General features: G+C 41.0%; 1 protein-coding gene across 1 annotated transcript in view; it reads right to left on the reverse strand.

The window, feature by feature from the left end:
- Positions 1-1664: 1664 nt before the first annotated feature.
- Positions 1665-27040, reverse strand: part of CFAP58 (cilia and flagella associated protein 58) — a 103614-nt gene continuing 78238 nt past the window's right edge. Inside the window, exons 15-17 of the mRNA XM_028098607.2 lie at positions 8455-8574; positions 5996-6129; positions 1665-2082 (exon numbers count right to left, since the gene is read on the reverse strand). Of these exons, the coding sequence (XP_027954408.2) occupies positions 1971-2082; positions 5996-6129; positions 8455-8574 (366 nt within the window). The 3' untranslated portion in view covers positions 1665-1970. The remainder of the gene's footprint in view (positions 2083-5995; positions 6130-8454; positions 8575-27040) is intronic.

A 27040-nucleotide genomic window follows, 5' to 3' on the forward strand; every position in this document is an offset into this window, starting at 1 on the left:
ATGAAGCCGTCCAAGGACTCAGAAAGAAGTTGGCTACAGATACACCACAAAATGTCCCTGAATGGACCGGAAAACTTCCAAAGTTGTACATGTATAATAACTTTGCCTTGCTTTACCTTACCTGCAAAAGTCATTTGTCTGAAAAAATACGGCCCTGAGGTCAGATATCACCAGGGATTTTCAAAAATGGAAATGGTCCCACTGTGATTCTTTAGCTTTAAGGTGCTCTTGGCAAATTCTCTAGGGTACATACCTATCCTCCACCCTCTTATACGGTACACAAAGAGTTGATGACCACACCTCACCACAGGGTCACCAGCTACAGTGCAGGGTGATTTCCATCTGTCCCTTTCCTCCTGGGACCATGCAGGAAAAGCAACAGAGGATGGTACTGCCTAACCCACTGCCCCCAGCCTTTAGCGTTTTCACTGCTGACAGTCAGCAAATGCCATTTCTGTCTCCCGGCTGCCCCTAGGCTGCCAGACCCTGCTTTGCCCGCAGGCAGAAGGACCCCTGCAGAGCAGTCCTTGACCAACGCCAGTCAGCATGGGGCTTATAAATACTCCAGCTCCCTTGCCCCTGACAGGGACAACTCTGAGCTGTGATTACATTGTCTCCAGAGCCCCCTGCAAAATGTAGCCAAAGTCTCCCACCATGGAACTTGACTTAAAATTGCATACTAGCTTGATTGCCTTCCCTTCTCTGACCTACTTCCCCACTATTAGTGGGTTTCCTGGGATCACTTCATAATAAATCACTTCCCGGTCATCATTGTCTTGGATTTGCTTCTGGGGGTGAACTGAGAAAGACAGCAGAACATGCAGATGATCCCTCTAAAATCCCACCTCTCTGTATAATCTCAACAAGCATCTTGGGGTCATTAAGCCTTCTGCTCCTTGCAGTGGGAACCTTGGTCCCATAGGACAAATGGAATGATCCACTTATATTGTCCTCATCCTTGAGCTGCTTACTCCTCTATAATTTAAAAAATTGCAGAGGTCAAGTTCTTGTGAGAGATGACCAAAGTGTCCTCACATAATATTCCTGAATGAACTCACTTAATGAAGAAACTTTGAACTGAAGTCCACATAACTGTGGCTTCAACAGAAAGATAATACAATGGATTCAATGACTCTAAATGTTGGCCTAAAGCCTGCAAGCCACACAGATCCTTGTCCTACATAACTCTGTTCTCCAAGTGGGAGGTCTAAGAAATACAAGGCCATTGTCAGAGAACACCAGCCCACATCCCTCATTTTAAAGTCTTGGTTCCACTGAATCAGATCCTTATGTTAGACATTTCTCAAAGTAGTTTTAAACTTTAATTACATACTCTACCAAAGCAAAGATCAAAATCTCTACAAAGGTCCTTTTTTATTTTGTATGATGAAGTATTTATTAGTTTGTCTCTTTGGAATAGATTTTCATACCCCAGGCCTGAAAAGAAATTCCACATAGAAATCATTCTCAAAACACGTTTTAAATACTTGAGAGTTTGTCTTTTTTTTTTTCTCACCTCATTCAATGACTTGTTAATGAGGAATGATTTAAAAAGATTCTTATTAATAAGAAACACACTGCATTTCAAAAATATTTTTAAATGTAAAACCTATACACTGATGTTTGTAATAGAGAAATTCAGATCCAAAATTTCATCTCTACAGAGTGTCTAGATATGTGGTGCGTTTCAAATCAATCAATGTGGTAGTAACAAAAGATTTGCTTTATGCAATGTGTCAGCCTAACTGAATGATATAACTACAATTTGTTAATATCCATGAGGACCAAGTAGAATGTCATCACTCTTATATGTACATGACGATGATAGTTTTGTATTTCTTTTCATCCTAGAATTTGAGCACTGATTTCTCTAAATATTTAGGATCCAAGGGATTTGAAAGAGATTCCTCCAAAATGTTTCAAAGTGAATTTCATGAGCTGTTCAAATGCACCCAGCCAGGAGCTTCAGGTTAGGACTTCACTTTGGATGGCCTGTTGAGGGGAAATCCACCCCCAGTAAAACGAGGGCCAGTTGGCTTGGCCGTTGAGAATGTGTTATCCATGGGTACTCTGTCCTTATTTCTGTAAGACAGGAGGTGAAAGTTAACTTCCTTAACATCTTTTTCCTCTTCTAAGTGTGGTGTTCTCTAAGTTCCTAGGGTGAGTTAGCCACTGAACACTGCTTTGATTAAAGCTTCCAGTTTTAGACAAGGTGGTTGTTTAAATCTAATTAGGTGTTCACTGATAACACACAGAATTAGGGAAAGACACAATTAAATGTACCGTCTTAACGGTGATCTAAATGTGGACATTAAAGCTCATTATAACTCAATCACTATAGACTTGAGACTTCCAACTTGTAATCACCTTCCTGTTTTATAAAACATTTGTTTAGTTCCAAAGATCAGTCAGAAGAATCTTTCTCTTGGCTTAGTTATAATGACTAATTCACCATTTACCAACTTTTATATTCCAAAGTTGCAGTGGAAACTTATAAATATTTACCACACACACAAGATATCTTCATCAAACTTGGATATTTGTAAAATACAAATTTTCCAGACAGGCAGCAGTTATTATTAGAAATAGTTTAAGATACAAGGAAATCTGAGAAAGATAAATAAGATAGCACCTTTGGCAATAGATAAAGGAAAATCTACAACATATCTCCTTTAAATACACACACATATAGACACATATTCACACACACACAAACACACATTTGCACACATCACATTCAGGTCTCCTGCAGAGGTAGCTTAAATTTACACAAATTCCCTATTGTGTATTTAGGGGTCTTAGAGAAAACATCTTTGGAATCCCTTTTTAAAAATAAAAATTAAGCTAACAACTAAGACCAAACCCAATTAGACTTGACAACTAGAAGTGATTCACCTTAAGGGAAAGAATTCCACCTTTGGGGAAAGAATCTGGCTAGTTCTGCAAACTCGAGACCAGCCTGGGGGTCCGGGGCAGGAGAGTTAGAGGCAGGTGGGTGAGGGTGCAGGTCAGGATGGAAACATGATGAAAAGGGTGTTTTACAAAAGTGAAAGAAGGCATAAAGGCAAAAATGGCATGAGCTGCTATTTTATAAAGAGCAAGTTTAGGGAAAACATCCATAGAGATTATTCTAAATAATTCCATTTGGAAAGAACCTGTGGAGGATTGACTAATCAATCCAGCAGTCTCTTAGCAGGATTGATTTCATTATTATTAAAAAAAAAAATCATCCTCCATAAGTAGGACAAAAGCTTTAGCCTTGAGTGGATCCAATAAAGAGGATTCTTTCTAGTACTTGGCAACCTGCATACCTGATGGCTGGTGGATGCAGGCAGCCCCCTCCCCCATCCCTCTCTTGCCTTCAGTAACGTAACTTTCCCTCTCTGAAGGAACTTCAGCTTACCGCTGCTGGCTTGGTCTGAGGTGACTGATGGGAATGATGTCTCCTTTACACTGCCTTTGTAATATATTCGTGGACCATCACACTGGCCCCCTTCAGCCTCCTCCCTTCCAGTCCACACCCTCTCCGCACCTTGTTCTTGCCTCAGCATACTTTCCTTCAGCACCTGAATCCTTTTGCTCTTCTCCCGTAAACCCCTCTCTCTGTCTACCTCCAGTGTATGGATCCCCACCAAAATGGAACCGCCAATGACACACTAACCAGGTCAGAGTGGCTACAAGTAATGACCATTTTAGGGCAAGAAGAGGACAGGTAAAAGCAAGGATTCTAGAGCCGTGCTATCTGATAGAACTTTCTGCGATGATGGCAAAGCTCTCTATCTAGAGCCTAATGCTGTGTCCTCTACCTCCATGTGGCTATTAAGCAGTTGAAATGCGACTAGTGCACCTAAGGAACTGCATTCTTAATTTGATTTAGCTGTAATTCATTTTAATTTAAAAATCCACAAGTGGCCTATGGCTGGGGGCATTGCAGTTTTAGTGCATGTGCCACTGGGAGGGGCTGAGCCCACAGAGGGGCATTCCTTTTGGTTCCACACGCTCTCTGTGTCCAGAAAACTGTGTGGAGGGTGTCTGGGAAGGGGATCAATAAGGTCAACAGGCCAAACTCCAGGGCCAAGGTGGGGAGTTAGTCAGCTCTAGAAAGTTAACTAACTGCTTAGCTAAGCTGGCTGTTTGTAACTGTGTAAACTAGACTGCTGGTCTCCAAAACGGGTTGCATTTACTCTACAAGATGAGTAAGATGACCCACTGGGAGGTACAAAGAAGGTATTTAAGATTCTATTCATATTTTGTCTTTCAAAAATAAAAAAAAATCTCAGTTTACTAATTACTGACAAAGTGACAATAGTATTTTGCACACAATTTACAGAAATTAAAATATATTGGAAGTAGAAAACTATTCTAAAAAATTTCATTTTAAAACTCAAAACAAATATATATTTAATATGCATGTATATATATGGGGGCTACAAGCTCAAAAGTGTTTTACTGATAAGATAATGTAATCAAAATGCTTGAAGGCCACTGAACTGGACACATGCCTCACATTGGAACCAGCCATCAGCACAACCCTGGTGTTCCTAAAAGAAAACCACCATGTTTCCACCCAACATGCACTAATTCACAACATTAATATCAATGGTTCTCCAGCTTCCATGAACATGGAAATCCCCTGAGGAGTGACTGACCTGCAAATTTATCCAAAGCCTGCAGAATCCAAACATCTGGAAATGGGGCCTGGAAACCTGCATGTTCACCAAATCCCACCAGTGTATCTGAATCAGATAGTTGCCAGACCCAGACATCAAGACAGACCCACCAAAATTAGCTCTAATTTTTAGCAGGATTTTATTCTACCAAGAAGCTGGCATCTGAATGTGGAATGAGGGAATATTCTGATTTACAAGAAGGGCAAATTTTTCCTGGCAAATCCATTTGCATCGAGTTACTTTAAATAGTAGTTTGTCACTGACAAATCACAGGCAGATGCCCCTCCTTCACCAGGTCCCTGCAGTGCCCACATGGATGAAATACCCAACTTGACTTAAACCCACGATGTGAGCCACTACAGAATTAACTAGATAAGTTGGGTAATGCCACACAGCCAAACCAAGGTTCAAACCCACTGATTCCCTTGGGCCCACTCTCTCACCCTAGCCTTAAGCAAATGATGATAACCAAGTGAAGAGACATTTGTCAGTCCACATGTAGGTATCCTGAAACCCCAAATGTCAACCTGAGAGGGCATCATCCTCTCCTCAGAGAAGAAGAGCTCACGTCACGCCCCCAGCAGATACTGAAGGCAGTTACTAGACATAAAGATGGTTCAGAGACCGATTATCTAAAACATGGGTAAAAAATGATCTGTGGGGGCACCTAGGTGGCTTAGTTGGTTGAGTGTCTGCCTTCAGCTCGGGTTGTGATCCTGGGGTCCTGGGATCGAGTCCCATGTCGGGCTCCCTGCTCTGCGGGGAGCCTGCTTCTCCTTCTGCCTCTGCCCCCCTCCCTGTCTCTCATGAATAAATGAATTTAAAAAATCTTTTAAAAAAATGATCTGTGAGCTACTCATCATTACAGTGGCACACCTACGTTCTTGGAAAGAACAGCTTTACCAAGCCTCCACCCCTTAGCAAAATTACCTGTGTTTGTAAACGTGGATGTGCTTTTTGTTTGTACAAGCCTGATCGTGAACCTCGTTTGCAAACATTGTTATGGCATGACTATCTCCAAACCATGAGAACAGTGTTGGGGGGGGCATGCGGATCACACTGTTTCCTCTGCTCCATGTGAGGTCCACCAATGAGCAGATATTAATGGATCCCTGTTCAGGTCCTAAGGAGAGGCCTTAGTATCAGATGAGACATGCATATTGCTCTGACACAAACCAGTGGGGACCTGTAGAATGTCATTTGTTCACCCTGTGCCTTAGTTTACCCCCCATGGATTCCATGACTCTGTGACTGTCTGCCAATTATTTTCTTATCAGCAGGTAATAGGCACAACACAATTAGAAGAACATTTGACTAATTCTTACTTCTGAATGTATTCTTTACGTTTCTGAGCTAGGTATTTCTTCTTTAAGTTCATCAGTTCGTTGGTAAGTTTCTCGATCTCATATTTATATTCTTGGCTCTGCGATTCATACATATTCAACTCTGAAGACAAAACCTAACAGGACAAATAAAGCAGCATTAGCAGAAGAGACTCAGTGAGACAATATCCTTTCCTGAGATTTTTTCCTAATCTGCTGCCATTTACCTCAGTGAGGCAAGTGATATAAAACCATGCCCAAGTTTAACAGCTAATTCACTCACTTCTGCCAGTTCTCAAGGTCTGCGTCTAGGTAAAAATCTGACTGAGGTCTGCAGACTCCTAATCCAAAAATGACAAAAAGAACTCTCAGGCCACATTCAAGCAGGCTCACATATGAATGGTGTAAAGTCTTTCAGGTATACTGTGAGCAGAGACAGAAAAACTCCCAGACATACAGTATCAAACTGCATTTAAAGTCTTTTTAAAGAGCATTCAAGGAAGTCATCACTAGGGAGAGTGATTCATTTGATGATTATGGTAAAATTTATTCTGGAATCATCCTGCCACCACCACCACTAAGTAGGCATCAAATTTATGTGTTTTCCTAGGTTGCTGTTCTGTTAAATGTCTGTCACCTCTTTATGATGTTCTTTGGGACTCTGCACAGGTTCTTTCTTTCTCCCAGCACCACAGTACTTACCTCTGAGAAGCAGGGAGCTGATACGTGCATGGGAGAGTCTAAAGCATGTGTGATAAGAACCCTGATTATCTGCCTCTTCCACTCTGGTGTCCCATAGATGCTACTGGTCTCAGCTGAGCAGGAAGAGTGGGAATTTACTCATCTAAACAGGATGTGTAAAGCATGCCCAAGCTAGGAGTACACCCCACAGAAACCAGAGGGAAGGAAGGAAAGCTACCATTCTAAGGGGCATGCAACAGACGGATTTGTTTTTCCTCTTGCTCACTATTTTAAAAATTTGCACAAAAGGGGGATCGTTGTCTTCTGAGTATTCATCTGCCTCTGAACGCTTTCTCTTAATCGCTATGAAAATGATTCTGACTATGCTATCATGAGCTAAAGAATAGGACTTTCATGTTGGGACTTTCAGGTTCAGGTCTATTAATAGTCAAACAATTAGGAACAAAGGCTCTGTTTCCAAACAATGAATATAGCATTTCCTAAAAGAGCCCAGATAATGAGGACAAACTGGCAGACTGGCTGAGGACCACCACCTCTGAACCTCTTCCACCAGGGGTCACATTTCATCAGAGCAAAATTCTGGATTTCCTGAGTTAAAGGGTTAAAATACCAAAAAGCTCCTGTAAGCCATATAATGCAATCTAGCGCTGATGTGGCTATCTGACAGTAATGTGAAGACAGACATGTGCTTTTCTCATCTATACCCACTCCTGAGAAAATGAGCTTTTATTCTGCTTGGCATATACAATTGTTTAAAAGGATGAAAATAATCAAAAGATTATGCCTCATGCAAAATTTGAAATACATCTCAGGATACTCATATGAAATAAATACTGTGAGTGATAAGTTGAAAATTAATGTTCTAACTACACTTCTGTTTCATCTGCCTCTTTTAAAGTAGAAGGATGTGATTTTACAATGTCCTATTTGTGAAAGGATTGGAACTAGACAAGGAGCATGGCATCTGTATTACCCCAGGCAGAAAGGCAATGATTATTACCCCCATTGCGCAGGTAAGTGCCAGAATTCAGCCGGCGTGTGCTACATTCTGTGCATGCATATGTGTAAGACTTCCCTGACATGCCAAGAATATCTAAGTACTTGCTGAGGAGGTAAAGCTCCAGATACAATGGGAACACACACTTTTTGAGAAAACTTTTAAAAGGCACATGTAACAATAAAACATTCCATCTCCCCAGCTGAGGTTCTGAAGTCACTTAGGAGGGAATTTATGCTAACTGAATTCTAAAGTGATTTTACTTTCCTTTCATAGCAACTGATTTGAGAGATGGTCACGAAGGCAGGCCCTGGGGGCTGGAGACCGACCTGTGCTTTCTGCACATTTATTGCAGGTAGAAGGAAATAGCAAAAACCTGCTTGGGCACAGTGGTCTGCTTCTGGGGATGACGGTGTTAAAATGTTTCCTCTGTTCTTTCCCACCATCCAAGTCCTCTCATTCATCTTGAGAGCATCCCTATACACGCCACCCCCCAAATTTCCATTCTGGTGCCATCATTCTCTCTCCAACTCTTTCTTTACTTGCTCACCTCCCTCTTTCAGGAAGCAGAGAATCGTGGGGTCTATTAGTTTAGCTGCAGGGGGGTAGCTCTGAGATGTGTCCTGTTCCTCCTGGGACTGGAATTCTCAAAAAGCCAACCTCTGTTGCATGTGGCATTGGGAGACCGGCTCCTTGTACCGAGACAGTGGACTTGTCCGGGTCCCTAGCGTGAGGCCAGGAAAAGGCAGAGGCTCCCACTTACTTTCAGCTGCTTGGTCTTCTCCCGCAGCGTGTGGCGGTAGATCTGTAGCTGCTCTGCAGCCTCGGGACCAGGCTGCCGGGCCAGGATGTGCTTTAGTTCCACATACAGTTTCTCCTTTTCCTGGTGGTGAGCAAAACCACAAGGGAGATGAACAGCCCCTTCAAGACAGGGAAAGTGCCTTTACCAGCAAGGTCGGGAGAACTTGGGACCATCCTAAGATACTTCGGAGTGCCACACTGATCACATTCACCATAGATTCTATCAAGAGTGCGTCCAGGGGCGCCTGGGTGGCTCAGTCGTTGAGCGTCTGCCTTCGGCTCAGGTCATGGTCCCAGGGTCCTGGGATGGAGCCCCATCTGTTTCCTGCTCGGCAGGAAGCCTGCTTCTCCCTCTCCCACCCCCCCTGCTTGTGTTCCTGCTCTTGCTGTCTATCTATCAAATAAATAAATAAAATCTTAAAAAAAAAAAAAAAGAGTGCGTCCAAACAATCCCAGTCAAGGGCTTAGGATGGGCCCAGCATTTGGATACAAATAATACGACATATGAGGAAGGAAAAGTCTCTCTCTACCTAAACTTATGATCACACAACTGAGAGACAAGGGCAGTGATGGAAGATTTGGACAAATGTGGCCAGTAAAAGTAGGGAGTGGGGGAGTTTTCGCAAAAATGTCATTTGGATTGTTGCTTAAAGAATGAGTAGGAGTTTTTCCCCAAGCAGAGAGAGAAAGGAAAGGTTTTTAGGCCAAGGTTCAGAGTCAGGACACGGGAGAAGTGAGTCTAGTTCAGTAGGTGCCCTGGGCCAAAGGAGCGAGTAGTGGAGAGAAAAGCCTGGGCTCATAGGTAGGTTCCAGGCTTTGTAGTTTGGGAGGAAAGGATGAGCTGTGCTTGGGTTTGTCTTCAGAGGAATAGCTCCAGCAGGAAGGCAGAGAACAGAGTGAGGAGACTGCTCAGGAGACCAGGATAAGCAGAAGATGAAAACAGATGGGCCTAAGATAGAATGGAAAGAAGGTAGATATGTGAAGACATTCCTGAGATAGAATCAGTGGGATTTGGGGAAAGATCAGACAAGTGAGGAAGGAAGGAGCAGGACCAAGAAGACTCCAAGGCTTATAATATGGACACCTTGGGGGCTGGCAGGTGATGGTAATGGAGGCAGGGAGGCTAGGAAAGAAGGGGTGTGGGGAAGGGGGAAGGAACTGTTCCCACATTCTCTTCTGATTATCAGGGGGTCTGGATATGTTGAGCTTGAGGTGTTGTGGGATATTGAGAAGAAGAGTTGAAAATGCGTTCAAACAAAAGTTCGAACAAAAGAGCAAGTTGGAACTGGAGGTGGGTCATGGCTAGGGTCATGAGAATGGCTCCATCAACTAGGGATGGCATTTGGGGTGGGCCAGAACAACGAGATCTTTGGGAGAGCCAGCCTATCAGGGGTAGGCAAAGAAGAAAGATCCAGAGAAAAGGGAAAGCAACTGAATGTCCCCCAACCAGGAAATGGCAGTGTTTACAAAGAGAGGCATGATTTGAGTGGTCAGTGATATCCGATGGGCTAAGAAAAGAAACAGAAGGGGAATTGAAAATGGCCTTGGGGAAGGCCTATTAGGATGACACCACTGACCATAGAGAGTTTACAATAACATTGGGGGAGCAAAACTCACAGAGGCTGGAGAACAAATCAGAAGTAGGAGGTAAAGAAAGCGAGTCTTTTAAGAAACATGACATGGGAGGGCGGAGCAAGATGGCGGAGGAGTAGGAGACCTGGATTTCTTCTGGTCTCAGGATTTCAGCTGAATAGGGATCAAACCATTCTGAACACCTACAAACTCAACAGGAGATCGAAGATAAGAAGAATAACAACACTCTGAACAGAAAAGCGACCACTTTCTGGAAGGTAGGACATGCGGAGAAGTGAATCCGAGGCGATATTCGGGAGGAGAGACGGCGGGGGAGGGGGCCTCCGTCGGCCACTTCTGGCAAGTGCTAGAGCCGCGGAGCACAAAATCGGAACTTTTAGAAATCGGCTCCGCAGAGGGACGTCGCTGCAGTGGCTAAGCGGGGGGTGGAACCCTCGCGGGACAGTGTGGGCCCCTCGAGGGACAGGACCCTCGGGGTCACAGAAAGACCGGGGGTGCCTGAGTGCGGCAGAGCTCCCAGGTATCGGAGCGGGGAAGCCGGCTGCAGAGACAGAGCTGAGGCACGGGCTCTCAGCTCGGGGTTGCCATAAACTGTGATCTGCGGCCCAGTTGGGCCACTGCTCCTCCAGCAGGGACCCAACAAGCGGCAGAGCCGGGGAGACTCCCCTTCCTCCCCGGGGAGGAGCAGCACGGGAGCGCACCGCAGGGATCTGCTGGGTTTGGAGACTCCACACGGGGTCGGGTGCCAGAGATAGAAATGCTCGGTCACAGGCCGGGTGAGCACGGAGTGCGGCCAGAGACCGGGGACACGGGAGTGACTGCTTTTCTCTGGGAGAGCACTGAGGAGCGGGGCCCCGAGTTCTCAGCTCCTCCGGGTGGAGATTGGGAGGCCACCATTTTCACCCTGGTCCTCCAAAGCTGCACCAAGAGATTGAAGGGAACAAAAGCTCCTGAGAGCAAACCAGAGCTGCTTCCTTAGCCCGGACTCATAAGGGCGGGGCAATTCCGCCACCGGCAAAGACATTTGGAAACCACGGCAACAGGCCACTCCCCCAGAAGATCAGCACAAACAGCCAGCAAGCCAAGAGCAAGTTCACCGATCAAGGAGAACGGGAGAACTCCAGCGCTAGGGGAATACGGCACATAGAATTCATGGCTTTTTTACCATAATTCATTAGTTTTTCAAAGTTAACTTTTTAACTGTTTTTTCTTATTTTTCTTTTTCCCTTTTTCAACCAACATCTTATCAATCCCTTTTTTAAAAAAAACATTTTTTATTTTTCATTTTTAGAGTCATATTTTATCCCTTCATAGTAGTTACCCTTATTTTTGGCATATATATATATGTTGTTTTCTCTATAAAATTTTGAGATACACTTTCTTCTAACAGATCAAAATATACCCTAAATCACTAGTGTATGGCTTTGTTCTAGTCTCCTGCCTGATCACATTCTCTCCCTTTTTTTTCTTTTTTTTTTCTTTTTCTTTTTCAATCTTCTTCTTTCTTTTTAAAAACAACTTCTTATCAATTCCTTTTATAAAATCTTTTATAATTTGCATCTTTACAGTCATCTGCCATCCCTTAATTGTATCAACCCTTACTTTGTACATATATAAGTTGTTCTTCCTTTAAAATTTTAGCAGGCACTTTCTTCTAACAGACCAAAATATGCCCAAAAGCTAGTGTGTGGCACTGATCTATGCACTAGCCTGATCATATTTGACCATATTCTGTTTTTTTGTTTTGTTTTGTTCTGTTTTTGTTTCTTGTTATCTTTTTCTTTTTCCTTTTTTTTTTCTCTTCTTTCTTTCCCTTTCTCGTCCCCTGGTTTCAGGTCTTTTCTGATTTGTATAGAGTATATTTGCTGGAGACGTTGTTAACCTGTTAGCATTCTGTTCTCTCATTCATCTGTTCTCCTCTGGACAAAATGACAAGAAGAAAAAAATCACCTCAGCAAAAAGAACAAGAGGTAGTACCGTCTGCCAGGGACCTACTCAATACGGACATTAGTACGATGTCAGACCTAGAGTTCAGAATCATGACTTTAAAGATACTAGCTGGGCTTGAAAAAAGTGTGGAAGTTATTAGAGAAACCCTTTCTGGAGAAATAAAAGAATTAAAATCTAACCAAGTCGAAATCAAAAAGGCTATTAATGAGGTGCAATAAAAAATGGGGGGACTAACTGCTAGGATAAATGAGGCAGAAGAGAGAATCAGCGATATAGAAGACCAAATGATGGAAAATAGAGAGGCTGAGAAAAAGAGAAATAAACAACTACAGGATCACGAGGGCAGAATTCGAGAGATAAGTGATACAATAAGATGAAACAAAAGTAGAATAATTGGGATCCCAGAAGAAGAAGAAAGAGAGAGAGGGGCAGAAGGTATATTGGAGCAAATTATAGAAGAGAACTTCCCTAATGTGGAGAAGGAAACAGGCATCAAAATCCAGGAGGCACAGAGAACCCCTCACAAAATCAATAAAAATAGGTCAACACCCCGACATCTAAAAGTAAAACTTACGAGTCTCAGAGACAAAGAGAAAATCCTGAAAGCAGCTCGGGAGAAGAGATGTGTAACCTACAATGGTAGAAACATTAGATTGACAACAGACCTATCCACAGAGACCTGGCAGGCCAGAAAGGACTGGCATGATATCTTCAGAGCACTAAACGAGAAAAATATGCAGCCAAGAATACTATATCCAGCTAGGCTCTCATTGAAAATAGAAGGAGAGATAAAAATCTTCCAGGACAAACAAAAACTAAAGGAATCTGCAAACACGAAACCAGCCCTACAAGAAATATTGAAAGAGGTCCTCTAAGCAAAAAGAGAGCCTAAAAGCAGCATAGATCAGAAAGAAACACAGACAATATACAGTCACAGTCACCTTACAGGCAATACAATGGCACTAAATTCATACCTTTCAATAGTTACCCTGAATGTGAATGGGCTCAATGCCCCAATCAAAAGACACAGGCTATCAGATTGGATTAAAAAACAAGACCCATCGATATGCTGTCTGCAAGAGACTCATTTTAGACCCAAAGACACCCCCAGATTGAAAGTGAGGGGGTGGAAAACCATTTACCATGCTCGTGGACACCAAAAGAAAGCTGGGGTGGCAATCCTTATATCAGACAAATTAGATTTTAAACCAAAGACTATAATAAGAGATGAGGAAGGACACTATATCCTATTTAAAGGGTCTATCCAACAACAAGATCTAACAATTGTAAATATCTATGCCCCTAACATGGGAGAAGCCAATTATATAAGGCAATTAATAACAAAAGCGAAGAAACACACTGACAACAATACAATAATAGTGGGGGACTTTAACACCCCCCTGACTGAAATGGACAGATCATCTAAGCAAAAGTTCAACAAGGAAATAACGACTTTAAATGACACACTGGACCAAATGGACTTCACAGACATATTCAGAACATTCCATCCCAAAGCAACGGAATACACATTCTTTTCTAGTGCCCATGGAACATTCTCCAGAATTGATCACATCCTAGGTCACAAATCAGGTCTCAACTGGTACCAAAAGATTGGGATTATTCCCTGCATATTTTCAGACCACAATGCTTTGAAACTAGAACTCAATCACAAGAGGAAAGTCGGAAAGAACTCAAATACATGGAGGCTAAAGAGCATCCTACTAAAGAATGAATGGGTCAACCAGGAAATTAAAGAAGAATTAAAAAAATGCATGGAAACCAATGCAAATGAAAACACAACTGTTCAAAATCTTTGGGATACAGCAAAGGCAGTCCTGAGAGGAAAGTATATAGCAATACAAGCCTTTCTCAAGAAACAAGAAAGGTCTCAAATACACAACCTAACCCTACACCTAGAGGAGCTAGAGAAAAAACAGCAAATAAAGCCTAAACCCAGCAGGAGAAGAGAAATAAGAAAGATCAGAGCAGAAATCAATGAAATAGAAACCAAAAGAACAGTAGAACAGATCAACGAAACTAGGAGCTGGTTCCTTGAAAGAATTAACAAGATTGATAAACCCTGGCCAGACTTATCAAAAAGAAAAGAGAAAGGACCCAAATCAACAAAAACATGAATGAAAGAGGAGAGATCACAACCAACACCAAAGAAATACAAACAATTCTAAGAACACATTATGAGCAACTCTAGGCCAGCAAATTAGATAACCTGGAAGAAATGGGTGCATTCCTAGAGATGTATCAACTACCAAAATTGAACCAGGAAGAAATAGAAAAACCTGAACAGACCTATAACCAATAAGGAAATTGAAGCAGTCATCAAAAATCTCCCAACAGACAAAAGCCCAGGGCCAGATGGCTTCCCAGGGGAATTCTATCAGACATTTAAAGAGGAACTAATACCTATTCTCCTGAAACTGTTCCAAAAAATAGAAATGGAAGGAAAACTTCCAAACTCATTTTATGAGGCCACCATTACTTGATCCCAAAACCAGACAAAGACCCCATCAAAAAGGAGAATTACAGACCAATATCCTTGATGAACATGGATGCAAAAATTCTCACCAAAATCCTAGACAGTAGGATCCAACAGTACATTAAAAGGATTATTCACCATGACCAAGTGGGATTTATCCCTGGGTTGCAAGGCTGGTTCAACATCCGCAAATCAATCAACGTGATACAATACATTAAGAAAAGAAAGAACAAGAATCATATGATCCTCTCAATAGATGCAGAAAAAGCATTTGACAAAGTACAGCATCCTTTCTTGATCGAAACTCTTCAGAGTATAAGGATAGAGGGTACATACCTCAGTATCATAAAAGCCATCTATGAAAAACCTACAGCGAATATCATTCTCAATGGGGAAAAGCTGAGAGCTTTTCCCCTAAGGTCAGGATTGCGGCAGGGATGTCCACTCTCACCACTGCTATTCAACATAGTATTGGAAGTCCTAGCCACAGCAATCAGACAACAGAAAGAAATCAAAGTCATCCGAATCGGCAAAGAGGAAGTCATACTCTCACTCTTTGCAGATGATATGATACTGTATGTGGAAAACCCAAAAGACTCCACCCCAAAACTGCTAGAACTCCTACAGGAATTCAGTAAAGTAGCAGGATATAAAATCAATGCACAGAAATCAGTGGCATTCCTATACACCAACAACAAGACAGAAGAGAGACAAATCAAGGAGTCGATCCCATTTACAATTGCACCCAAAACCATAAGATACCTAGGAATAAATTTAACCAAAGAGGCAAAGGATCTGTACTCAGAAAACTATAAAATACTCATGAAAGAAATTGAAGAAGACACAAAGAAATGGAAAAACATTCCATGCTCATGGATTGGAAGAACAAACATTGTGAAGATGTCAGTGCTAACTAGAGCAATCTACACATTCAATGCAATCCCCATCAAAATACCATCCACCTTTTTCAAAGAAATGGAACAAATAATCCTAAAATTTGTATGGAACCAGAAGAGACCCCGAATAGCCAGAGGAATATTGAAAAAAAAAGCAAAGCTGGCGGCATCACAACTCCGGACTTCCAGCTCTATTACAAAGCTGTCATCATCAAGACAGTATGGTACTGGCACAAAAACAGACACATAGATCAATGGAACAGAATCGAGAGCCCAGAAATGGACCCTCAACTCTATGGTCAACTCATCTTTGACAAAGCAGGAAAGAATGTCCAATGGAAAAAGGACAGTCTCTTCAACAAATGGTGTTGGGAAAATTGGACAGCCACATGCAGAAGAATGAAACGACCATTTCCTGACACCACACACAAAAAGAGACTCCAAATGGTTGAAAGACCTAAACGTGAGACAGGAGTCCATCAAAATCCTAAAGGAGAACACAGGTAGCAACCTCTCAACCTCAGCCGCAGCAACTTCTTCCTAGAAACATCGCCAAAGGCAAGGGAAGCCAGGGCAAAAATGAACTATTGGGATTTCATCAAGATAAAAAGCTTTTGCACAGCAAAAGAAACAGTCCACAAAACCAAAAGACAACCGACAGAATGGGAGAAAACATTTGCAAATGACATATCAGATAAAGGGCTAGTATCCAAAATCTATAAAGAACTTCTCAAACTCAACAGCCAAAGAACAAATAATCCAATCAAGAAATGGGCAGAAGACATGAACAGACATTTTTCCAAAGAAGACATCCAAATGGCCAACAGACACATGAAAAAGTGCTCCACATCGCTTGGTATCAGGGAAATCCAAATCAAAACCTCAATGAGATACCACCTCACACCAGTCAGAATGGCTAAAATTAACAAGTCAGGAAATGACAGATGTTGGCAGGGATGTGGAGAAAGGGGAACCCTCCTCCACTGTTGGTGGGAATGCAAGCTGGTCCAACCCCTCAGGAAAACAGTATGGAGGTTCCTCAAACAGTTGAAAATAGAGCTACCATACGATCCAGCAATTGCACTCCTGGGTATTTACCACAAAGATACAAATGTAGGGATCCGAAGGGGTACGTGCACCCCAATGTTTATAGCAGCAATGTCCACAATAGCCAAACTGTGGAAAGAGCCAAGATGTCCATCGATAGATGAATGGATAAAGAAGAGGTGGTATATATACACAATGGAATATTATGCAGCCATCAAAAGGAACGAGATCTTGCCATTTGCAACAACGTGGATGGAACTGGAGGGTTTATGCTGAATGAAATAAGTCAATCAGAGAAAGACATGTATCATATCACCTCACTGATATGAGGAATTCTTAATCTCAGGAAACAAACTGAGTGTTGCTGGAGTGGTGGAGGGTGGGAGGGATGGGGTGGCTGGGTGATAGACATTGGGGAGGGTATGTGCTATGGTAAGCACTGTGAATTGTACAAGACTGATGAATCACGGATCTGTACTTCTGAAACAAATAATGCAATATATGTTAAGAAAAAAAAAGAAGAAGATAGGGGAAGAATGAAGAGGAGTAAGTCAGAGGGGGAGACGAACCATGAGAGACGATGGACTCTGAAAAACAAACTGAGGGTTCTAGAGGGGAGGGGGGTGGGGGGATGGGTTAGCCTGGTGATGGGTATTAAAGAGGGCACATTCTGCGTGGAGCACTGAGTGTTACGCACAAACAATGAATCATGGAACACTACATCAAAAACTAATGATGCAAGGTATGGTGATTAACATAACAATAAAAAATTATTAAAAAAAAAAGAAACATGACATGGGAAGAACAGAGATCTGGAAGTAGTTTGAGAGAACAGATAAAAAGCCAAGAAAACTAGGATGTATACCCTTGTAGAACTAAAAGAAAGGGCTTGCTAGGACCCCACAGCAAATCATAATTTCATAATTGAATTTATCCAACAAACAATATAGAATTCCCATTTGTACCCTAAAGTTTAATTGCTTGTAATGTGTTTTCAGATTCTTGAACTAAAGAAACTACATACAAGGGAAGATTTGTTTCTTAGGCATCTCAGTTCTGGATTCCCATTTCTCTAAACTGCAATAATTTCAGCAAACTTTGATAAAGACTAGTGTGTCTATTCATTTGTCTCCGTACATATTTATTTCTTTAAAATAATTATGTTAAAGAAAAAAATATAAGTAAAAGCCCTCTCAATAAATGACACATCCAAGCAAACAGAAACTGATTTTTACCTGGAGCTAAATATTCTTAGCATTGTCATCAAATAATCCGTTTTTGACAGAGAACATGAGAATCATTTTTTAAAAAATCAATAGAAAAAAATTCATTAACCACTCATTGTTACCATTTGTTTTAGATTTTTCTTCCCCCTGGCCAAATTATAGAAATTTTATCACAAATAACATGACTCTACTTTCAAAAGAATGTATATAACTTAAGAATTAGTTGGTTGGAATAAGATTCTGGAGAAACATGTATCAAAAAACAATACTCACATTTAAGAAATAATTCCAGAAATAAGGAAATCCAAAAGCTCATGCAAAAGAATATAACTTGAACAAATAGAATTACAAAGTGGTGGATTTTCCTTTGTTGTACAACACCTCCCATCACACCTTACAATATAAACTTCCCAGTAAATGGATGTAGCAAGCAATGGGAAAGATGTCAGGAGGTGAGTTTATTTTCTATAGCCACTTAATGCCTGCTCTGTTGGAGAAATAACACTTCTGACAAAGCTTCAAGATTCAATCTGGAGAGGGTAATAAATATGTGGAAAAGCCCATGAAACTGTTTTGTCCATTTCTTTTAGCTCCCCTTCCTCTCTACCGGAATACAGGTGGACTTGAAAAGTAAAGAATGCCACAAAGACAAGGGGGAAGCAATCTGGCTTGGGATATAATAACGTCTTGAACTGAAAAGATCGTCTTACTCCAAGAACCTTCAAATGTTTCCCAGGCGGAACACTTTTCCATGGCTCTTGGCAGGGAGGAGACACAGAGGAGAGAGGCTAGAAAAAGCAAATATTGCTACCTCGCTTTGTAAGTGAGAATCCCAAGGTCAACAGCAATGAATGGTGTGTCCCAAAGTCCAAGATGTGACAAGTCAAAAACCCAGTCGTGATATACTCGAGAATCACTTTTCCCACGCAGTGCCTTCTCTGGGGCTTGAACACATGTTATAACCCTGAAAGAACTTGGAGGAAATTGTGCTACATAATTCCTAAAGGCCACATGATACTATCAATAGAAGAATGGAACCAGAATGTGAAATCGGGTTGGCGGCCAGGGGAGAGTATGCAGAGTTAAGAGCATGACTCAGCTCCCGCGACCTAGGCCAGCTGAATGGACTCCACCCACACCCTCTAACAGGATGTGTGATCTTCACGTACAGAATGAACGAGACTGCCATTTAGCCCATCTTCCCCTACCTCCACTTCCTGGCTTTTTTCCAAGGCTGTAAAAGGCATCAAAATGGATTTATTCTAAAGAATAACTGAACGACTGAACAGCAAGGACCCACAAGTATGGAGAAAAGTGAAGAAGCTGAGTGAATTACCATTAAAACTGTTGCAGTATTCAAAGTCAAAAAGTTCTAAGAGTTAAATCACCCAGGCGAAGTGATGCTTGTGTGTTCATGGTGGGCGGAGAGAATACCAAATGAAACTTCAGGGACCAAGACAGTGGAAATGGGAAGAGCAGAGGGCAAAAAGAGTTGGGGGGTAGTGGCTGAAATACATTACCAGGCTTCAGTGTGCATAAATTTTGGTCTGTGTTTACAATAGAAAACCTAACTGATAAAACCAAAGTGAAGGCCGGTCAGCATTAACATTCCAGCTGTGTGTATCATACAGATTTGTATTTTGGGAGAGCGTTCTGGTAATTTAGATAAATATGGAGTGTTTGATGGATTGGAGGTCTTAAGTACGATTGTTTTCCAATTTATTTCTCTCCTAACCCTCTACAAGGGCCAACCAAGCTCTTCAAACATTGTGCAGTGGTGTGTATAATAGCCCCATTTAGAGACAAAGTGTGCAATTCTATTATAAAGAGAATCTATCTTATGCAACAGAGAGACTCATTAGGCTGCCCAACGTATATGGTCTCCATCAGCCAGCAGCAGACCAGCTGCCTTGTAATACATATCCTGCCCTTCTTTGTGAAGCTGCATTCATTTCCTTTTAAACCAAGTCAATTAATTTGTCACCGGGCTAGAAGCACCATATGTCAATGAAACATCATAAGAAAATCATAAATAGTTCATTATTTCCCCACCAACAAAAAATTGCATCTTCAGGTTCGCATTTCTTTATTTATTCAGAGTTTGTTCATAAGGCATATCAATATTACTTCGTAGTATGCCTCACTCTCTAAATTACTTTGTGAACAGCTATACTGGATTCTTAACACCAGGAGACTAGCTCTCACTTTGGCTGAGCACGACTTGTAAGCATAAAACATATTCTGTCCATCTTCGGAATGATGCTCCCTTGCAGTTGGACAGACTGTCAGACATGGTTCTGGATTCTTTGGCTGCAAGAGCCTCTGCTAAGTTATGCTGGATAACAGCATGGCTCATTATTAACATTGGCTGAGTATAGTGGTAAGAAATTAATTACAGTATTAGCTTCAAATAATGCTGCCATTACACGGTGACAGTCTGTAACCCCAGATTGGAAACTCCAGACACGAAGTCACTCAGACTTCAGGTGTTTGTATTTTATCTGACAATAAATTAAAAACCTACATTCTGAACAGTCTATGCAAATCAGAGTCAGTGCTATTCTGGGTACAATTCGGAGGAAGAAATGGAGTTGCTCACAGAACTCCTTTCCCCACCGAGCTACAATTTTATATTCACTGTCTGTATATATTCCCTGTCTTTTGCTCTGCATCTTCAACTGAAAACAGAAGGTAGTTCACATTCAACATGCACCTTAACACCTCTTCTTCCTCAGCTCGCCTACTTGAGGCAACAACTGATTAAGAGGAACTAATTTATTCTGTTTTAATCTGAATCTGTGCTTGGCAAATGCCAGTGCATTGATTCTGTTCACCCTGGATTCATCAATTTGCTTGGGCGAGCATTGCAAATAATTGCTTCACCCTGTGAACTAGCTAATTCATGTGAATCAGGCAGCTTGGCTCCTGATCCAAAGACACATGCTTATCTATACCCCCCAGGGCAAAAACCACTCACTAAGATGCTTGGATACTGTGCACTGCAAAGAAAGAGACACCAGTTTATCTTCACTCTAGCTCACCCAATGGGTTCAAGACGAAGGTGGTTTAAAAAAAAAATCCCCTAATCACTACTTCTGGGAGAGCCAACTTCACAGAGACGCAGAAAATCTTTTTTTCCAAAATGTCAAGATACCATTTATATTACTTCAGTATTGGGCGCCTGGGTGGCTCAGTTGGTTAAGCGACTGCCTTCGGCTCAGGTCATGATCCTGGAGTCCCGGGATCGAGTCCCACATCGGGCTTCCTGCTCAGCAGGGAGTCTGCTTCTCCCTCTGACCCAACCCCCTCTCATGTGCTCTCTCTCTCTCTCTCAAATAAATAAAATCTTTAAAAAAATTTATATTACTTCAGTATTTAGTCCTTATGAATTCATTCTTTCCAGTTGTATTATGAGCCTTTAAGGTCAGAACTCTGATGGATCTTTCTATGTGTCCCTCATACCTGCTATTGCCTTCTACTCATTCTAGATGCTCGATAATTTTGTTGCTTGTGATTATACTATCAGCAAACTGTGCCCATCATATTTTAGCAATACACATCAACAGAGGTGAGATATATTTATGGTGAGAACTTTTACTTTAATTAGACCACTGTAACAACTCCCAGTTAGCAGAGCTTATATAATTCACCCTAATGAGCTGGTTGTTCCTACAAATCATATACCTTTGAGTGAAACTTTTTCATTGCGCATATTTTGTATAACTCATGAAAACACTTGGTATACAACCTTGATCTCTTAGTAAAATGTTTATAGTGGCTTCTGATAGTGTAAGTGGTTTCAAATGCCTATTTTAATTCATAAGACTGGCAAATGGCTTCACATTAATTGGCTCCAAAGCTCTGCTTGTATGTGCGTTTGCATACAGACACATGAAAATCCAAGCTTAACTGGTTTTTTTTAAAAGCAATTCTTTTTTATTTTTTAAGATTTTATTTACTTATTTGACAGAGAGAGAGACACAGAGAGAGGGAACACAAACAGGGGGAGTAGGAGAGGGAGAAGCAGGCTTCCTGCGGAGGAGGGAGCCCGATGTGGGACTCGATCCCAGGACCCTGGGATCACAACCTGAGCCGAAGACAGACGCTTAACCAACTGAGCCACCCAGGTGTCCCGCAAGTTTAAGTCTTAAACTAAATAATGTGTGGACTTTTTAAACAGCCTCCTTAAACACAAGAATTCTAATTGCACACATAACTCTTCTACAATGAAAAAAATGCATTACATTTTTGCCTGTTTGCTTGGTTTTAGTTTGCTTTCCACTTTCCCACCCCCATCCATAATCCTTAACAAAAGACTAAAGCCAAATTTAAAATTTTAAGCAAAACTGCTTCCCTCTTTATATGAAGGCAACTCCAGAGCACTGCCTAATTTATCTAGAGATGCCTCTTTTTGTTAGTAGGAAAATAAATTAGAAACTCTGTAAACATATTACATTTCTATCTAGCTTTAGAAAAGGGAAAATAATGGCTGATACCTTGGGGCTTTCTTGTTTATTGGCTTTATAACGAAAATGTCAGTAACCTGAACTCTGGACCTACCTTGTTTATGATGTCATGAAGTGGTAAAGCCCCCTGGAGAGGCTGGGAGATGCAGGATTTGGGGATGAAACAGAATTACACAGCTGAGTTCCTCATGAGCAGGAAACTGCTTGGTTACACAGTGGTTCTTGGCTCTGGATGTAGATGATTAAGTGTTTTATGAGGCACAGGAGAAATCTGCACACACTAACCTTCACCATTTTTGTAATAATAGGAAAAATGCTTCTGGTACTTTCTAATATAAACAACACAAACTTTCTTAAGAGATCTCTTTGCAATGGGTTTTGTTCTCAAATGCAAATATATGTTTGTGAAGTCCGGGACAGGGTATATAATTGCCTAGATTGGCCTGAACTTCATTACCAAGACTGCTGGCTGGTTTTACCCTTGCACCTTATCCCACAACTTAACGTATGTGAAGAATTTGCACATATTAAGTCATGATGGTGTTGGCTTTTCTTAAAACCTATACTGAAGTTCTAGAAAAATTCAAGTCCACTAAGATCTTATTTAGTGTCAGCATGATGCATATGATTGTGCTAGTTTCATTCAAAGATAAATAAGGTCCAAACTTCAAGGAGCTCACTTTTCAGCAGAAGGAAAACAAATAACTAAGTCATGAAATAAGACAGAGTATTGCCAGGTCCCCAAAGAGGTGCTAGGAGTAGTGTGCGGTGTGTGGGTAGGTTCAGAAGTAAAGATGATATTCATTTGGTGGACTGCAGAGAGGGAAATATTTCAGATGGATCTCAGTGGGAATAGTAGTCATAGCAATAATATTTGTATTCATGAATTAGAGAAGGGTCTCACTACCAAAGGACAAATTGAATAGACAAAGCCACTTGAAGTCAATCCACTGAAAAATGGGATCAATTTTCATAATAAATAGCACAGAAAAAAGTTTGAGTTTTTTCCCTTAAAAAAACGGATCTAAAATTCATTTTAAGAATTTAATTTTTTGAGTATTTTGTCTTATAATTTTAAAATTTGCATTTTAATTGTAATAATGTACAACTACTGGATCAATTAAAATTATTGGGTTTGGGGGCGCCTGGGTGGCTCAGTCATTAAGTGTCTGCCTTCGGCTCAGGTCATGATCCCAGGGTCCTGGGATCGAGCCCCGCATGGGGCTCCCTGCTCAGCAGGAAGCCTGCTTTTCCCTCTCCCACTCCCCCTGCTTGTGTTCCCTCTCTTGCTGTGTCTCTCTCTGTCAAATAAATAAATAAAATCTTAAAAAAAAATTATTGGGTTTGGGGGACACCTGGCTGTCTCATTTGGAAGAGCACCCAACTCTTGATCTCAGAGTTGTGAATTGAAGCCCCACTCTGGGTGTAGAGATTACTTAAATAAATAAACTTAAAAAAATTATTGTTTTTTTTAAGATTTATTTATTTATTTGAGGGGTGGGGAAAAGGGGCAGAGGGAAAGAGAAAGAGAATCCCAAGCAGACTCTGCACTGAGCACGGAGCCGACACAGGGCTCAATCTCACAACCCTGAGATCACGACCTGAGCCAAAACTGAGTGAGATGCTTAACCAACTGTGCCACCCAGGCACCCCAGGGCTTTTTTTTTTATATAGCTAATGATATTATGGTGCAATTTGACTTCTTTCCTATATCTAACTTCTGCAGTACAACAGTTTTTAAATTTTTTATTATGTAATAACCATACAAAAGAATATATAGCATGTATGACTATAAAGCATAATAATAAGATGAATGCCCATGATGAATCCATCACCCAACTTATGGAATAGAACATCATCAATACCTAGTATCTGTGCATTCCTTTCTCCCTCCCATCCCTGTGCCTACACACTGCCACCATCAGCCAAGGTAAGCACCATCTGAATCCTGCTGTTGTCATTCCCTAGATTTTTCCATATAGTTTTATCATACATCTATTATTTAAGTTTGCTTTGCTTTGAGCTTTATAAAAATACATCCCGGCGTATGTAGTTTCTTTGCCTTGCTTGTTTTACTCAACATAATTGGTAAAAGATTTAATGATGTCATTAAATACATGCTTCTGGGCATGTATTTAATCTGATATTCTGTTGGGTGAAAATTCCACAATTTACCATTCTCCTGTCAGTGGGCATTTGGGTTGTTTCCGGGGTTTTGTTTATATCAACAATGTTGCCATGAACATTCTCATGCACGTTCCATAGTCCCCAATTACAAGTCTTCCCAGCATGTAGACCTAGGAGTGGGATTCCTGCATCTTAAAGAATATAAATGTTCAACTTTGTAAGAGAACGTAAAATGATTTTCTGAAGTGCTATCTAAAAATCCCCACTGATCCATCTTTGCTATTGCTTAGTGTCACCAGGCATCCCTAAGCAGAGGACCCAACTAAGAAACAATGTGCATGAAGCTGCCAAATGTGTGGTAATTTATAACAAAGTAATAGATAACTAATACAGACATCATAACTTTTGTCCCTCTAGAAATAGTAAAACAGTATCTTAATATGGTCATACATTTTATTTCCCTTCTTATAAAATAAGGTTAAGCATTTTTTTCAAGTTTATTCATCATTTGTGTTTCCTCTTCTGAGAAATGCCTGTTTCACACACAAGTTTTCCTATTTTTTACCGTTGTCTTTTTCTTACTGATTTATAATTCTTTATATATTCTGGATAAAGACATATAAAGTTTGTGCCTTGCTTTTTTATGACTTCTTTGAGGAGCAGACATTCTTAATGATAATGTAGTAAGATTTATCTATAATTTCTTTGATGGTTAGTGCTTTTTGTATTTTAGTTAAGTACTCAGGCATATTATTTTTAAAAGACTTCCGTTAGCAGAAATATTCAAAGCCTTCATTAATTTCTCTCAAATCTCCTCTTAATCCTTTGATGTTTAAAACATTCTGTTTTGAGATACCTACGCTTATAATTGTTTGATTTTCTCTTTTCCTACCAGATGCTGATTTGCCATTGCCTGTGATATGATTCCAGAATTTTTCTAATATCACTTGCATTGTTTCAAGTGATCTGGCATGTTTTACAAAGCTTACAATTGCTTTGCATTGCATTTGCATTTCTTGTTGGCTAATAATAACCTGGACAATCCTACTGAAAAAGAGAGGCCAGCGATATCAAGATGGGCAGGAGTTAGTCACATGATGCTGGTAGGGATGTCTGAGTATAGGTAACAGTCATATAAATGGCAAGCTCTTTAGTGAACATACTTATGTTATGAAAATATTCATTTTCCTGCACAATCTCAGAATTTGGGTGAACTGAACAAAAAATACTGGAAAAGAATAATAGAAGCAGTCACCGCAGCTCCCATCTACAGAACAGGTACTGTGGATGTGCCAGGCATGGTGCTCAGCTCAAATGTGGCATTTCTTTCTGTTTAAGATTTTATTTACTTATTTGAGAGAGAGAGTGAGAGAGAGAGTAGAGCACTAGCGGGAGGGAGGGGCAGAGGGAGAGGGATAAGCAGACCCCTTGCTGAGCACGGGGCTGGATCCCAAGACCCTGAGACCATGACCTCAGCTGAAGGCAGACACTTAACTGACTGAGCCACCCAGGCGCCCTTCAAATGTGGCATTTTAGTAACTCGTCACAACAAACCTGAGAATTGGTTATTATCCCTATTTTCCAGATGAGAAAGTTGAGGCTTGGAAGTGTCAGTGACTTACCTAAATAAAACTAGAAAGTAGCAGAACCAAGAGATTTCAACCTATATAATATAGAACATTTCAAAGATTGAGATAAACATATTATACCTATATAGAGATACATATATGTGTGTATGTAAAGATACACACATATATATAAAGATATAGATAGATATGTAAAAATATGTGTATATATATGTCTGCATGTGTGTATATATCTCCATCCTTGTTCTTAAGCATTACTCACACTGCTTCCTATAGCATGTGGAAAGTAAAAGAAGGGAAAAAATGAACAAAAGTATAAAGGTAAGGAGGTGAGAGCATAAAAGCATCCAGCAAGCCTGCAGTATATGCAAGGAAAGTTGCAAGCGACTATCTTACTAGACTAGAAAAGAAGACTGTATGTGTCTTGAATGACAGACAGATGAGTTTGTTTTCAATACAAAAGGCAGGAGGAAACCATGGAATGGAGGGTTTCTTGGTGAATAATATGTTAATAACATTAATATATTATCGTATATTATACACATGTACTACTCTAATAATTTATAAGACACATGTAAAATAGAACATTTTAAAGACTGAGATTAAAATGCACATATATGTAGAAGTTCTGATATTTTCTTCAATAGTCAGTGGATTGTCTTAGGTGCTCTACATTGAAGAACACTGGTCTAAGATAATAGAATTGAGGACCTACATCAGAAGAGTGGCTGGGGGACAAAACATATAAGGTTAGAAATAGATGTAAGAGCAGGGGGAGATGCAATTTACTTGACTCAGCAACTGACCTAGCGGGAGATGGATGGAGGAGTCAGAAGTGACTCTGGCATTTCAAGCCTCTGGGTGTCTGGACAAGGGGCCACACCATGAACATGCATACCCAAGCCAGGGAAGGAGCTGGCTTCAGGAAGAAGATGGTGAGCTCCATTGTAAAGAGTCAGCAGGACATCTTTTTGACAAACTACTATTAAGGAAACTGAGGCTCAGCAAGGCTAAGGAATTTGTCCAAGATCACATACCTACAAATTGCAGATGCAGAGCCAGGATTCTAACCCACGCCAGTATGACTCCAAGCCTGAACCAGCACACTCTCGGCTTCTTCCAACCTGTTATCAAGCACCCCGCCTCCACCATTCTCAGTCACC

Source organism: Eumetopias jubatus, unplaced genomic scaffold (assembly GCF_037043125.1).
Source record: "Eumetopias jubatus isolate StellerSeaLion01/CBP00866 unplaced genomic scaffold, mEumJub1_p1.0 scaffold_17, whole genome shotgun sequence".
Lineage (NCBI taxonomy): Eukaryota > Metazoa > Chordata > Mammalia > Carnivora > Otariidae > Eumetopias > Eumetopias jubatus.